General features: G+C 40.3%; 1 protein-coding gene across 1 annotated transcript in view; it reads left to right on the forward strand.

Moving 5' to 3' along the window:
- The window catches only part of KCNQ1 (potassium voltage-gated channel subfamily Q member 1), a 427,358-nt gene that overhangs the window by 272,528 nt on the left and 137,701 nt on the right, over nucleotides 1-17,129 (forward strand). Inside the window, exon 14 of the mRNA XM_089523097.1 lies at nucleotides 7,578-7,653. Within this exon, the coding sequence (XP_089379223.1) occupies nucleotides 7,578-7,653 (76 nt within the window). The remainder of the gene's footprint in view (nucleotides 1-7,577; nucleotides 7,654-17,129) is intronic.

A 17,129-nucleotide genomic window follows, 5' to 3' on the forward strand; every position in this document is an offset into this window, starting at 1 on the left:
TTTAAAATTCAGTTCAGTTAAAACACATAAAATATAAACAATAATGCTATAATTAAATGAGGGCATCCCCAGAACAATCAACAGTAGTATCAGCAATATGTTGTGCCCAAATTTTCATTGCTGCCAGGGCAAAGAGAGAAACCTTACGAGTTACCATAAAGTCAATATCAGACAGGAAGTAAAAAAAATCTTTTCTGAAACAGCAAGCCTATAGTGAAACAATCACACCATTACATCACAGCAGTTATCTAGTTTCTTGCTATATATCATTTGGTTAAGTATCTACAAACCAGTACCAAAATGCAATTGCTAGTTCTAAGTACATTAGGTACCTGAATGGTGCAGTGGTTTGAATAGTGGACTAGGACTCTAGGAGTCAAGGGTTCGAATCCCTATTCAGCCATGGGAACTCACTCAGTGATTTGGGGCAAGTCATGTTCTCTCAGTCTCATAGGAAAGGGAAACCCCCTGTGAACGAATCTTGCCAGGAAAACCCCATCACCATAGCTCCGAAATTACTTGAAGGCACACAACAACAAGATTAGACTTCCCTGAATCAATGGAAACCTGGGGCTGAAACAGAATGGCCCAAAGGGGTGGCATGATGCCGTCCCTTTGAGCACCCGATTGGGGCTGCGGCAACTGCATGCTGCAGCCTTGATTCATTCAGTTTTTTTCCTGTGCAAAAAGAAGCGGCAAAATACTACTCCTTTTTGAACCAGAAAAGGGGCTCCCTTTCTGCCACCACAGCTTTTCGATGCTCCTGCAGCATGCACGTCTAAATGCTGCACTGCATGACCACCAGGAAGCTGCCACTGTGTAAATGGCCAGGTGACTTCAAGGCGTCTTCCTGCCAACTTTGGGGAATGCATTGTGCATACGCCATGTTCTCAAGCCACCATAAACTGCTTAACCGGTCTGTTCCGGTTCTTGGTAAATCAATACTTAAAGTATTTTCCATTGGATGAATAGGTCTACCCAAATTGAGACTAGTACTTGTCTTTCCATCTTGTATCTTTAAAGGCATCATGTTAACTGAATAAAAAGTCAGAATAATAGGATGGGAGCTTCAGGACAATAAACAACCTGCCTTTGGATCATCCCCAGTACTAGAGGAATTATCTCTAATGTGTTGGCATTAGTTCTCCTGTTGCCTGATAAAGATTATGTTGAGAGAGCATTCTGCCATTCAGAGCCTCTCCCATTCTTGCTCCTTCATTGAAATATGGCCTGACATTCAAAACCAGAGGCCTGCTTTTACCTGGTATTTCTTTATAAAAGAGATCTTAATCTCAACAAGATAAACTGCTTAAATAAAACTTGGTGAAAGAACAGGCTGAATAGTGGATTATGCTCTTAACTATTTTAAAATACTTTGCATTATTACAATTCTGTACTTGTGTCCTCAGGGACAGTTGTGGTTTTTAGACCATTTCAGGGATGTACTGACCTTGGATTATATTTAGTCTTTATTTGTATAATGTATATATGTGTGTAGAGGAGTGTAATTTTTGTTTTGTTTGTTCTATACATGGAGAAAACTGACATGGAAAAGGTAAATAGAGCTTGTTCTTCATCTTTTTTTGAATCCATTAAATTCACACCACTGTATTGTTTGTTGGTTTCAAATTACACATTCTGATTTATGGATGAAGCCTGTTCTTTGCTAGATGAAACTGCTGTCATTTTGAATCACTGTAAAATAATTTCTTTGAATAGGACAGCTTCCTAGAATATTTTACTTCTGACACAAATGCATAGTCAATTCTACCACCATAAGAGTGACAGAGACAGCTTTATTGCTCTATAACATATGTACTTCCCCACTCCCAAGGTAGTTCTCTATTTTTAAAGAGGTCTAGATTTTGAGGTAGCTGAATCAGCGCAAGATATCAGACACTTGAGGGTACTTATTATCTGGTAGTTCTGTCATCTTTAGCTCCCAACTAAATATTTTTAACATGTTTCCCTTTGTGTTGATTAAGAGATCAGTTTATTATTCAGCCATTTCATTCTTGACATTTTACATAGACTTTTAAAAACTAAAATGTAAAAATGCAGTAATAAGCATAAATAGGTGATCAAAATTTAATAAAATAACAATAAAACAAACAGTAAATAAGAGAGCAAATGACAAACCATTCACCAGCCTTAATAAGCCAAAATAAGCCTGATTCACCAGTATCTGAAACTGGGTTGCCAAGTTCCAACAAAGGATAAAAAGAAAATAAAGTAGGGTCCATGGTATTCAATAACTAGTTTACTCTGATTTCAGTCCTCCAACACTGTGGTCACTCATTTCCTGTTATGCAATATCTGAAAGTGCAACTTTATCCACATCAATCCATTGCATATAAGACACAGCTCAGCAATGATAGGCTGTATCATGAATACCTTCCTGGGAATGACAGAATGTGTGAAAAGATTAGACTAACCTTGGACTACAGCAAATTCAATACCAAAATTCTCAGGAGACCAAATGCTGAAAGATTTCATTAGGCTTAAATGTACTAATGAAATGGCTTCATGTGGGTGTTCTGAAACTCTTCCACTAGATTTTGTTACAAGGGAGGAGATTTCACAGCCTGCCTGCACAGAAGATGTAGTTGCAACATCTAACATTAGATTATGGGGTATTAAAATTAAACAATATGTAAACAATGTTGCTTTCTTTTTCTCATTTAAAATGTTTTATTGCACTACTTCAATCTGTTGAAAAGGGCAGAAGGTGGCATGAAGATTCTATTTAAAATAACTTAAAAGAACTAAGTGGCAAAATAAATGACTAACTTATATTAACTGTTAAAATAAACAAATCAATAAATTTGAGAAACAACATAATCATACTAAATATTCAACAACAAAAAAATGTGAAGTGCTTAGTTCCAGGCAATTGGTTAGTCTCAGTCTTATCAAATTAGTCTCATCAAAATTAGTCTCATCAAAATGAATAAAATTGAAATTAGTGATGACTAAATTAAATGAGTGGGATACTTGTGCTTCTCTTGTGCTCCTACATATCTTATGATTTCAGTGGCCCAAATCCAGTGTTGTCGACAACAGTACCAAGCAAGCATTATGGAAATGTTTAGCTCCAGTTGTGCATCTTCAAGTTGTTTCCTGCTTATGCCAACCCTATCACAGGGTTTTCCTGGGGCTGAGAGTGTGTGACTCACCCAACATCACCCAGTGGGTTTCCTTGGCCAAACAGGGAATCAAACTCTGGTCTCCAGAGCTATAGTCCAATGTTCAAACCACAACACCATGCTGGTTCTCCCTACAGAATAAGAAGGGATGAGTAGATTAATACCGAAGCAGGTATTCTCCAAAGTATACAGTAGTTAGGCTGTTTAAGATGTGAATACTAGCACCTGAAAATAACCCAAAATAGCAACAAAAAGAGAACATACTCTGTTTGTATTCAGGCTTAGACCAAAAATCCAGAAATTGGCAAGTAAAGAAGGATAAATCTTATTATCACCCACAGTATAATGATATTTTGTAAATATGTTTTAAATCTGTTATTAACTTCCCTGGTCAAGTGTCATTATGAAAATAATATATGAACTGTAAATCTATCTCTCTTGTAAAAGACTGCAAAAAGTACTTTGCATGTCAAGGACAAGAGAAGGTTCTAGAACGTTTTACTAATATCACTATTTCAATGGCTTCACTGGGGGATGCGGACCACACCAGGTGACACTCTAAGGGGGGGAGTGACACCACTGCTCCTCAGACATCTGTATTTTGGCAGAAATGGGCTGTGGCCTATATCTGTTTAAAATGCTTAAGAGATTATGTGAATGGGGTGAGGCTCAGGGGAAGGAGAAAGGAGAGACCAGGGTTTTTTTAAAAAAAATATCAAATTTTAATTTTATTTTTTTAAAAAAATTTTAATCACATTTTATCAAATTTTCACTTTAACCACATGAAACTATGTATATGTAAACACATTCATTCCGTGTGTATGATATTGTATTTTAAAGGTATGATTTTAATTTTGCTACTTGTTTATGTCACAACTATTACCATTATATTAAATGATAAATGGGAATTATGGTTTATAAGTAAATTAGTAAAAAAAATTACTAAGAATTCTGTATAGTGTGGTATAGGAGGAAGTCAATGAAGGGATAACACCATGAGTTACTGCACCAAGTGACACCAATCCTAGTGATGCCACTGCACTATATCAAAACATATTTGATGCCTAAATAACATTGAACTCTTTTCCTGGTTGGAATGCATCTGTTGCTGGTCATAATGCTAAACAAATAAATATTAACAAAACAGATGCATCACAAACACAAAACGAAAAGGAAAGCAAACTAGACAAAAATACTAAATGAAAACATAAAAGCAAAGAATATATGTTCTACATAATTTTCACATGCATTCAGACAATGATTCAGATCAATCAAAGGCAGGATATTCAAACTTTAAGCTAAATGTAGACTTGACATTTGGAATTTCCTGTCTTTGTTATAGATGTGACAAGTTTACTTTATGAAGTAAGAAGTAAAAAGTATTTGTTAAAAGTTATTGGTTAATAGTTTTACAAAGCAAATTCTGGTTGTGTCACGGCACTATTGAGTTAACTCTGGTCAATAAATTTTATATATTGATGAAACCATTTAAAATAAGGCACCTATATAAGGCTTCCCTAAGCTATATATGCATTGCTATTGTTCCCTATTGTTCATTGCTCTAAGAAAATCATCCAGCACACAGGAATGCTATGAGAGCAGTAAAATAGCACCACTTCCTCTTTTCATCATTGTTGTTGTTAACTGCCATCAAGTCAACTTCATATGGTGACCCTGTGATTGAGAAAGCTCCAAATTTCCCTGTTATGAGCAGCCTTGCTCAAGTCTTGCGAACTCAGGGCTGTGGCTTCCTTGAATGAATCTGTCCACCTGTATTTTTTTTCTACTGACTTCAACCTTACTGATCTTTGCTGTCTTTTCTTAACAAATTCTGTCTTCTCATGATATGTCCAAAGTATGATAGCCTCAGTTTGGTTATTCTGGCTTCTAGGGAGAGTTCAAGCTTGCTTTGCTCTAATACCCATTTACTTGACTTTTTGTCAGTCCATGGTATCCTCAGAAGTCTTCTCCAGCAACCAAATCCAAATGATTTGATTCCTTTCCTATCGCCATACATATATTTAAATTTGTGTCAGAAGACAGAGAGTGATCATAGTTTTGCCAGGTGTTCACCTATGAATCCTTTGCTCATTTTTTTCTGTTTCTTCTGCAAAGGTTGGTCATTGTCTTGCTCTTACTAATCTATTTATACTGGCTTTAAATACTCTTTGGTAGCTGATTATATTTTATCCCCACCCACTCACAACTTCCTTTTGTGGGGAAAATTTTTATACTGAATGGTCAATCACCCTGAGCCCTTCAAAACCTGGAAAGAGAGTCCATATAATTGGGACCTGTTTCTGCAGTATGGAATGCAGAAAGTTGAAAGAATAGGCTATAACTTTTCAGTTTAGGAAGGCTTTTTTCCTTTATGCATACCCTCCAACATTTCACAGATGAAAACTAGGACATTTTTTGTCAAGCAACATCAGAATGTGGTCAAGATGGCAAAAGTTTGTTAATGAGGAAGAACAGACAAGCTAGGAGGAGTTACAGCAGTTTGTCTTTACCTAAGCATACTGGGAAGATTAAGATTACAACCCTCTCCTCTCTTTTCCCTGTTGTGGAGTGAATGGAGTAGAAATAACTTTTGCACATTCAACTCAGTTAAAGTAAGCTGAGAAAGGGAAAGAAGGAGCAAGAGAGAGAGATTGGCTGAAAATGTTATCTGACAAAGGATTAATTGGGACTGTCCCTTCCAAATCAAAACAGTTGGAGGGTATGCTTTTTAAATTTGCTGTCTTAAATAGTGAAATTGATTTATCATATTCTCTTGTAGTTCTCTTATATTTTAATATGTGTTTAACTGTATGGGGTGTATTGGGGCCCATGAATGGTCTACAAATAAACTACTGAATAATAATAATAATTACACCAATGTACACAGCAATTGTACACAGCAATTGAAATAATGCAGACAGTTACTGTATTTTCACTGTTGAACACGGAGACGTAACTTAACTTTGGGTGTAACTGTGGTACATATAAATGTTAAGATCAGTTTAAAGCAATGCATTTATGACTTGTGATTTTGTATTTGGAAAAAACTACTGTCCTATCTCATAATTTTACCAGGATGTATTCTTAATATATTAAATAAGGGTCCATAAATTGCATAAAACCTTAGCTGAAGAGCTACTGTATGTAATAGAAGAACATTTTCCCATCTCTTTAACATGCCACTGTATTTCAGATGAAATTTATATTTCACACTTCCACCAATATGACTTCAAACTAGTGTCCTCAATCCATTCTGCACAAACTGTTGTCCAAAGTGGCACTATGTGGGACATTTCCACTAGTCCTGACTCCAAATAATAAATGGGAGTATGCCATCCTCCCCAGCTCTAGAACTGAAGAAATGTGTAATATGGCTGCTGTGACTCTGTCTGCTTAGTGATAGAACACAGTTGCCTGTCTCTCATCTTTCACTAGCATTAAATTGACTTTGCTGAAGCTATTAATTATTGTCTTGAATGAAAAGAACAGTCTTGCTTGGCACACATCCAACAAAATTCAAACTGATGTATCACACAAAGGCAGTTTTCTTCTGTTGAAATTAATGTGATAGGTACTGCTTGTGGCCCAAAGTGTTTGCAGTCCTCTCAAGCCACATGCTCCAGATCAGTTCTTTTAGCAATCCAGCCGCATTTACTGTGATAGAGTTTTACTCTAGCTTTATACTTCCCTACTCAAAATAATTGTGAAACAAACATTTATTCAGATTCTTAGTATTATTTCTGCTTAACTTTTATAACATTTATGATTTTTTTAAAATCCCTCTATTTGTCAAAAATTTCATAATTGACTAATTTTCTCCCATCCTTGGATTCCAATTAAATGTGACCATTTTGATCATTTCCACCTCATGTTCTGATTTCTTCCCCAGGATGGTTTACATATGTAAATACTGTATTGTCTTTTAGCTCGTCTTTCATTCTTTCCAGGCAATATATATTTTCTGAAAAACAAGGTGGGGCAAAGAAGCACTTTTAACGTTGCGGCTGTTCTCTATTAATTGACTTTATAAGGGGAGTCATAAAATGTGTGAGGTGTGCTTGTTTTCTAGAGGTACAGAAATCTGAAACCTTTACTTTTCACCATGAATTACTGTGACTTTTGAGGGAAGGAGAGTGGGAAAGATAACTGGATGGATTCAGTTGAGCTAGGGGTAGGTTTCATATGCTCTTGACTACTTAATACTGTGAAAAACATTAAGCCTTAGCATAAATTGCAGAGATAAAACTTTAGGTTTTAGTTGCTTTGTTCTTTGTACAATAATAGTTGTGTGTTTTGTCCTTAGAAAGAATAATTGCCCCTTGTAGAAACATTCACATGTTACCAAAGCACTTACTCAAAGGGTCATTATCGTTATTATCTGAGCAGAGATGCTCTTTTTCACCTGACTCGCCCTTCTCATTTTTCCCACAGCTTGCGAGAACATCACCGTTCTGCCATTAAGGTGATACGTCGAATGCAGTATTTTGTGGCAAAGAAGAAATTTCAGGTGAGTTAATGAATAGAGAACTACTTTTTTTTTCTAAATAAAGCCCTTTATTCTTGTGCTTATTGTTTCTTTTATGGGCTTAAGAAAGGAAAGGCCAGGGCAATTCATTTTAGTAGTGGTGAGCTACACCCACCGTTCTCTCCCTTCTTGAATAGGGTGGTTGTTTAGCAGCAGGTTAGCCAACACTGGATGCATTGGGAATAGACTAAGCCCCTAAAATGCAGCATGAATTAAAATGTCATTTTCTGCTAATGGACTTGACCTTTCACCTTTTGTTATCTCTGTCGCCTTGCAATGCAAACATTCTCATGTGTCTTCATTAATTCTGAGCTGTATATTATTGTCAGACTGACTAAGTGGGCCCAGAGATTAGAATACTACGGTAACCTTGTTTTTATCTCTTACTTGCTGAATGTTCCAATAAGAAACTGGCATAAAATTTGCTAACACACTGGAAGGGTTCTACCACTTTTCTCATGCACACTCATGGGAAAGCCCATTTTGAGAGGACCACCTGGCTGTATATTGCAACATATTGTTCATGTACTTCCAGTGTCTGTTTCACTTGCTGAGATTCTGGCATCTCAATAGGCTGCCTTCTCAAATTCACACAATAAGCTTTTGGCATTTCTGCAGGATACAATGCCTTTTGTGCACTGTTTATATACATATGTCAGATCTCAAAATGTTGCCCACAAACAAGGTTAGTGAGATAATTGACAAATTGTTGGAAATAAAATCATAGTTACCTGTATATTCCATAGACTTTGTCACTAAGGGGCTTTACGGACCACCCCAAAGGGGCAGCTTGCAGCCGTCCCTCATGCTGTGGCCCCAATCTGACTTTTCAAGGGAAGGGAGCCTCAAAAAGTGGGTCCTTTTTTATGCCCTTGAAAGAGCGCCATTGCTGTGGTGGCATGGCTATGTGGCGCCCCTTACTGCGTGATATGGACACAGCACCAAAGGCATGCCATGATCAGGGCACCCTGGGGGGGCAAAGTCAGGCATGCGTCATCACGACACTATGCCTCAACTCTGCTCCCAGGCTGGCCTTTTAGGCCGGTCTGTAAAGACCCTATGTCACAGATTCAGAGACTGGAATTGACTGGCGTAGACAAGGCTGCATTTAATCTATATTGAAGTAATAAAATATATTTTATTTAATTTATAACCTGCCATTCTCCATGCCCAAGATCCAGTGTGGCTTGCCATGGAATTCTGTATCAAGACACTCCAAATTCTAATTTTTAGAAAACTGAGTTCTGTGATCTTTTACATTTCATCATTTGTTTTCCTTCTTTTTTAAAAAAGCAACTATCTAGCTTATTTGTTCTGATTTTGTCAGTCAAAGAGAAACAAAAGATATTCCATTGCGTCCTACCCTTCAGTAGTGGAAATTTCATTCAGCAAGACATTAGCACCATGATTGAAAACATACCTTCTCCTCAGTCATAATGGATACATACTTGTTATAAACCATGACAGTTTATTCTGCACTTAATGCCACCACCGCTGTTTCCTTGACCCTCTTGTCATTAAATTTGTGGCATAAAATGGTCCTGTCCAGAAAGGGGAGCTTTCAGAAGAGTAATTGTTATCTATGTAATGGTACAGCAACATCTTTACAAAGCTGGGGAGAAGACTCTACTCTAAAAACAAGTTTTGTAGACATGTCCAAAGTAGGGATATACAGGGCTATGCAGTGGTGTGTAGCAAATAAGGGAAGCTTAGCTCACGTCTTGCAAGAAGATGGCCTCTTGTGAGAGGTTCGGGTCCCTATGACATCTCTGATCTCATGGGAGCCTGGAACTCTCACAAGAGCCCTCCCTCTTTTCACAAGATGTGAAGCAGGTTTTATATAGACTTGCCTCCTATTTACAATAAACCTGACTTTGCACTTTCTTCTTTAATTTTCCTTAGTGATTATTCCAAGTCTATGATGTTTTTCACTAGTAATTATAGTGTAATCTACATATCTTAGATTGTTGATGTTCCTTCTGCCTGTCTTCACCTCTCTTCCGTCTGAGTCTAAACCTGCTCTTCCTATGATATTTTCTGCATATAAATTGAACAAACAGGGTGATGCTATGCAGCCTTGCCTGACTGCTTTGCTAGTTGGGAACCATTCTATTTCCCTATATTCTGTTCTGAAACTAGCCTCTTGTCCTAAGTACAGATTTCTCATAAGGACTATCAGATGTGGTGGCCATCCCATTTCTTTAAGAGCATTCCATACCTTTTTGTGACCTATGCAGTCAAAGGCTTTGTTGTAGTTTATAAAGCGCATGCTAATTTTCCTCTAGAATTATTTGGTTCACTCCATTATTCCTCGTGCCTCTTCCTTTCCTGAACCCCAATTGCATCTCTGGGATTTCTCTCTCCATATATGATTGGAGTCTATGCTGCTGAATTTTGAACGTAGTTTTGCTTGCATGGGAAATTAATGCTATGGTCCTACAGTTACTGCAGTCTTTTATGTCTCCTTTTTGTGGACAATGTATATTCCTCATTTCCAGTCTGTTGGCCATTGTTTTGTTTTCCATAAAGAGATCTGTCCCATATTACTGTTACTGAAAAACGCTAGTTGCAGGAGGTATTTCCCAAATCCACTCTCAACAGACCTATGTGAAGTAGGCAGTCCCTGCCCTCCTTTAGTGTTTCTGTCTCCTTCCATATATGGAGGATAGCTTTCTAATTAGTAGAGTCCACTGTGTTCATAGAAAATCAGTTTTTCATATGACAGGATGTACCTTCATGGATACAGCAGGCTGTCCCAGTCAGAAAGTCATCTTCCACATATAGAGAGGGTGAGTTTAGCATGCATACACCCTATAACACAAATAGTCCTTGTGATGAAGCTTCCATATATTGCTAATGCAATGTAGACCTATCCCAGCTCCAAGAATGCATACCATATATACTCAACTATGTCGATTTCATATATAGGTCGAGGGCAGGTATTTGGGCCAAAATTATGGATTTTGATATGCCTCATGTATAAATCAAGGGTAAAACTTAGGGGCATGTAAGAAAGGATCTAAAGAATCAAGCAAAGGAAAACAGTGCCAAAGAACTTACAAAATTCCAGCAAGGATAACTCATACTAAAGGGTGGATGGATGAGAGAGTAGAGGGGGGTTGGTGCTTCGATAACAGATTACACTGTTATCTTTCACCATGAGTTGGTTCCTTTTTTTATAAGAATTAAAGTACAGTATTTACACTGACTTGTAGATAAGTCGACTCAGGTTTTTTGGGTCAGTTTTGTGACGAAAATTTCTAGACATATAATGAGTATATAGTTGCCTCTCCAAGTCCATGAACTTGAAATCTGTGTACAGTGGTACCCCGGGTTACGAAATTAATTCGTTCCGCCGCCGCTTTCGTAACCCGGAAACTTTCGCTAGCCGAAAAGCCCATAGGCTTTAATAGCGAAAGCCGCGATTTCGTGCGAAATCGCGCCAAAAAGCACCAAAAAATTTTTCGTAACCCGGAATAACCTTCGTAACCCGGAAACATTTAATTACATTGATTTTTTTCGTAACCCGGAAATTTCGTAAGGCGGCGCATTCGTATCCCGGGGTACCACTGTACTTGATGATCTGCAGAGGGGTGACCCTCCATTGAGGTGAATGGGGTGCGCTCTTGCAATGCACACCCTATGCTTGCGCGCAGGAGCACACCCCATTCATTTCAATGCAGCTTGATTATCTGCGAGTCTCTTAACTCATGGGGGGTGGGCCCAGAATGGATCCCCCATGAGTTAGGAGGGGCGACTGGATACAGTAAGTAGGATTTGGGTGGCAGCTCTCTCTACCACACCAGTGAGTCCTTGTGAGAGGAAGCTTTAGTAAAAACATAGTTTGAGTCAGTTAAACTAATTGTTAATTTCATCATTGCTATATATACACCAAATTATTCTTAAAATTACATTATGTGATAACTGATATGCTAATTTTGTATCTTTGCATTATTTTTATTTAAAGCAAAGATAGATTCAAAGTGGATTACAAATGTTTAAATACATACAGATAGAAAAACTCACATATCTAAAAATAAACAAAAAGTTATTCTTAACCAGTAATTAAAATGCCATCATGGTGTAGTGGTTTGAGTGTTGAGCTAGGACTTGTAACTATGGGCTGAATCCCTGCTGGGCCATGGAAACCCACTAGGTGACCTTGGGCAAGTCACACTTTCTCAGCCTCAGAGCAGGGCATTGTAAACCATCTCTGAACAAACCTGGCTGAGAAAACCCCATGATAGGTTAGCCTTAGAGTCACCACAAGTCAGAAATGACTTGATGGTGTTCAACCACAACAGAATTTAAAACATGTCATTAAAAAGGAAAGAAATAAAAATAGTATTGCACACTATCAAATGTCCTTTCCTTGTATATTTTAGAAAATCACCTCTCTTATAAACATTTTCCAAATGCTTCCAGCAGACAGAAAGCAGAGTGGGGGCAACTTATCCGCCACCCCACCCCCATGAGAGGGAGCAGTCACTGAGAAGGTTCTTTCCCATAGTACCAGCAAATATGCCTGAGGATGATGAGGCTGAGAGAAGTACCTCTCCCGAAGATCTCATAGCCTGTGTGGGCTTGTATGGAAGGAAATGGACATTCAGACAGCCTGAACAAAAGCTATATTGAGCTTTATCAATCATAACCAGTAATTTGAATTGTGTCTGGAAACAGCACAGTGGCTGCTGGAACTGTTGTAACAAGGGAAACATGTGCTCCCTGTAAACATCCATGGTGAGCAATTTCACTACAGCTCTTTGAGCACTTTTCAATGGAAAGACTACTTGGGCCCGTTACAGACTGCCCGAAAGGGGCGGTCTTGGGCAGCTGCCGGTTGCAGCGCGGAGGAGCCGCAGCAGCCAAACCACACGACTCCTCCACGCTGCAAAAAAGGAGCGCGGAAATCGCGCTCCTTCAGGCAACCTGGAGGTGCCGCCATCTTGACGTAGTGGACGCTCTGCATCCGCACGTCCCAACCCAGAAGAGACGTTGCGAGTGCGCGCTTTGGCAGAGCGTCCACTACGTCAAGATGGCGGCACCCATCTGTATAGGGCGCTGCCATTTTGACGTATCGATTACGCGCGAGGGGCAAGGCGTGTCTGGAAGCGCCGCCCCTCGTGCGTAATCGCGGCACGATGACGGCGCCTCTTGCGCCCGTCTGTAACGCGCCATAGTTTGCATTCAAACAGCATGTAACTAAGTTATATCACTGTAGCCAAATCAGATGTCTCCAGAAATTGACACAGCTTGCACACTCACTTTATCTGTGCAAATATGCTCATAGCCACTTCACAGAAGCCTGGACATCCAGGCTCAGGACTGAGTTAGACAGTATCCAAGACTGTGGAGCTGCCTTTACAGTGGGAATGTAATCCCATTTGGTAGAACCCGAATCCATATTCTGAAAGTCTGCCTTTTAAACAACCAGAAGTATCTCTGTCTTATCTGGACTGACCTTGATCCAGTCCATTACTCATGATAGACACTGAACATAAATCTAGCATTTGCATGGTGGCTGCCACCTTTCTAGGGATCCTGTTCATATCTGGGCTGAACAACCTGAAAGGTATCTGTCATTACTGGAGAAGCAGTGAACAAAGTTCCTCCCACTGGGACTAAATCAGCTTTATCATCCATGTTTGACTACATCTGCAAAGTACAGAACAAATTGTTCACGGTGGACTTCTGAGTTATTAGAATTTTTTCTTATGGGCCAGAGAATAAAAGACCCCTGATCACTCAAGGCAGGATGGCTCTTTGGAGATGCCATGGTGGCTGAGAAGGGTGTGTTTTCTCCTGTTCGTTTGTTTTAGGTTACCCACATTGTGACAAAGTCAACCTATAAGTAAGCCATGTTTTGTTGGACTTGTTTTGGGAATTTTGCCAATATTGTTGTAGTCACATCTCACTCGTTTCATCACCGACCGGTTGCCTAGAAAACCAAGAGGCTAGTTTGGCTGCCTCAAGAACTATTATGTCCACTACATGATTGTTCCCCACTGAGTGGGAGACCATGATGGAACTGCCTCTCCGCAGGGCCAATTGACGGACTGATTTAATTTCATCTGTCTTCAGCAGAAGGAAGGGAGGGGAGCAGAGCCATTCCATCACCTCTGTTGAAAGACCCACTTCATCAAGCTCCTTATCAGCTTTCATCAGGGAGCAGCCATTCCAGTGATTTAATTGAGCAAACTAAAAATCTTTGCAGGAACATTTTTTTATTAGCTTTCTTCCTATCAGGATTCTTTCCCATCTTTCTAATGAAAATCAATGTGAGTTGGGAACGCACAGTCTCTGATTGTGCAGATGCTGTTCAACCAACACAACTAGGTAGTGGAGGATTGATAGTGATAGATAATAACAATGATGATAACTGAGTAATTGCTGAATTAAAAAATGGGGAAAAAATGCCTTTGATGGCCACTGATTCACTGGTAATGTTTCAGTAGATCTGCTCAGTAACAGAGGACCTTATCACACGTAGGGCGAAACGTCATGTAAGCGTTGCCAAAGTGCCAGGGATGTGATCATCCATGGCACTTCTAAAGTGTAATTGAGGCATCCCACTATGTTTACGTCATGGAATCGTTCACGGGGAAACCAAGAGGAGCCATTTTCTGAATAACAAAATATCCCGTTATTCAGAAAATGACTTCCCCACAAACGATTCCATGACAGGAACATAGTGGGATGCCTCCATTACACTTTAGAAGTGCCACCAATAATCACATCTCTGGCACTTCAGCAATGTTTCCATGACGTTTGGACCACATGTGATAAGGTCCATAGCATTGGGCCTTTTGGTGCCTCAAGAACAGTGGAGTTCCATGGAGTCCTTTGATCTTCAGGTTCATATAGTATTGTGATGCATTTGATCCATAAGAGAATTCTGCTAGATTAGACCAAAGCCCCATCTTTTGCCTCATATTCCTTCGCACAGTGACCGGCCAGCTGCTTCCATGGAACCCACAAGCAGGGTAGGAAGGCAAGAACTTCTCTCTTGTCATTGTTCCCCTGTAGTTCACACTCAGTAAGCTCCTGTCTCTGAACCTAAATGGTCCATAAATCCACTAAGGGTAGTAGCCATTGATAGATGGATCCATGAATTTTCCTAATCTTCTTTCAAAGCCATTAAAGCTAGCAGACATCATTAGATCTTGTGGCAATGAATTCCATAAATTAATTGTACATTGTATAACAACTTTGTTGCTGTGTGCCTTGAAAACATTTACAAAATATGGTCACCCTAAGGCAGGGGTAGGCAACCTTTTTGAGCCGGGGGCCAGGTTGCTGTCCCTCAGACAACTGGGGGGCCGAAGCCGGGGGTGGAGCTTCCACCCTCCGGGGGGGCGGAGCTGCATGCCAGGGGTGGGGCATCCACCCTCCAGGGGCGGAGCCACATAACAGGGGTGGAGCGTCCACCCCCGGGGTGGAGCCGCATGCTGGGGGTGGGGCTTCCACCCTCCAGGGCAGAGCCACATAACAGGGGTGGAGCTTCCACCCTCCAGGGGCGGAGCTTCCACAGAAGCATCATCATAATCATCACTACCACCACCTCCACTGCTATCATTGTTACAGCAGACCTTTCAGCAATAAATGCACCAAAAATACACAGAAATGCACTTTTGAAAGTCACACTCCTCCTCCTCTTTCTCATTGAGAGGGGATTTTGCACATAGAACACCAAGGGCAAGTGAAAATAATAATAATAATCAGTTACAAGCATGGAAACTACTAAAATGCAATTCAAAATAAAAGGCAGGAAACATGCACTCTTTCAACCCAGAAAAGCCACAAGGTACTACTGAGAGGGCATTTTGCAAAGAACACCAGGGCAATTAAATAATAATATTAATATTAAAGTTACAGGCATGGAGATTACTAAAATGCAATTCAAAATAAAAGGCAGCAAGCAAAGAAAAGCCAGAAAGTACTACTGGGAGGGCATTTTGCAAAGAACACCCACCTAACCCCCTCCCCCAATGAACCAACCTGTGGCTGCAGCTGCTGCTCTGGCTCCGTTTCTCCCTGGCTTTGCCCTCCTTCTGCTGCCTCCTCCTCCTCCTTTCCCTGCTCTTGGGAGGAGGAGGGCGGAGGGCGAGGTGGAGCCTGCTGCAGGCCCACTGCAGCCCCTGGAGCCCTGTTGGAGTGCTCTAGGGGCTGCAACGGGCCTGCTACATGGGCGCCGCCATTTTGTTTTTCAAAATGGCGGCGAAATCTCGTGTGACATTTGCCATCCTGAGGTCTCGCGAGATTTCGGCCGCCATTTTGAAAAACAAAATGGCGCCCGGAGCAGCAAAAAAACGGGGGAAATCAGCGGCAATCGGCGGCAGGAGTGCTCGGGGGCCGCTTGGAAGGCCTTGGCGGGCCGGATCTGGCCCGCGGGCCGCAGGTTGCCTACCCCTGCCCTAAGGTGAACCTGTCATGGGGTTTTCTTGGCAAGATTCATTCAACCATTGCTGTCCTCTGAAGCTGAGAGAGTGTGACTTGCCCACCATTACCCAGTGGCTTTCCATGGCAGATTGGGGCTTTGAACCATGGTCTCCTGCAGTGCTAGTACAGCACTCAAACACTAGACCACACTGACTCTGGTATAAGAACTTTATTTTACTAAATGGATGACTGAGCTATTGAGTGGTTCCAGATGAGGCTCTTAGCAAGCCATCACCCTACTTCTGAAATTTATAGGGATTTCTGACATTTTCATTCTCTGTTCATAATTCTCCCCTGGTTTTCTGCTGCTTCTTTCAGTTTCCCCCCTTACCATGAAATATCCATTAAGGAGAAAACCATGGAACAGCCACAGAGCGCCTTCTAATTGCTAGTCTAAAAATACCCCTAGATTTGTGGAGCACAGAAAAACAGCTTTGTTGTACTTTCCCCACACCATGCATACTTTTTTGAACCTCAGTCTTGTTCCTCCTCTCCCACCTTCTTTCTAGACTAAAACAAAACTGAACAACCCCAAATGTTGTAGTCTTTGGGTAGAGTGCTTTGCCCCACTGATGATTTTGTTTGCCATTTTCTGCACTTTTTCCAACTCTATCAGTATTATTATAATTCCATTTTCAAATATTCCCTGGTATGGAGTTCACTTTTTCCCCAGCTGCCACAGCTGGGACTGACTTCTTTATTGAGCCATCTGCCACAAATCCAAGATCTCTGACCACATTAATCATCACCGTCTCAGACTTCATCCATGCATATGTGAAGTTATTACTGTTTCGCTCCAATACACAAAAAGATAATGAACCTGAGCTGCCATTTGGTTGTCCATTTCCCCACAGAAAATTAATTTGGTGTCATTTTCACATGTGCCATTTCACTCCTCACCCTGAATACAAATAGTATGATTGATATATATTATCGTATTTTATTTCTGTAATTGCTGAGATTGGTAGTTTTGTAAAATACCCTGGTGTGTGTTTGTCATATATACAGCATATGCGGAT

Source organism: Sceloporus occidentalis, unplaced genomic scaffold (genome assembly GCF_023333645.1).
Source record: "Sceloporus occidentalis isolate IW3139 unplaced genomic scaffold, rSceOcc1.0.p SCAF_4, whole genome shotgun sequence".
Lineage (NCBI taxonomy): Eukaryota > Metazoa > Chordata > Lepidosauria > Squamata > Phrynosomatidae > Sceloporus > Sceloporus occidentalis.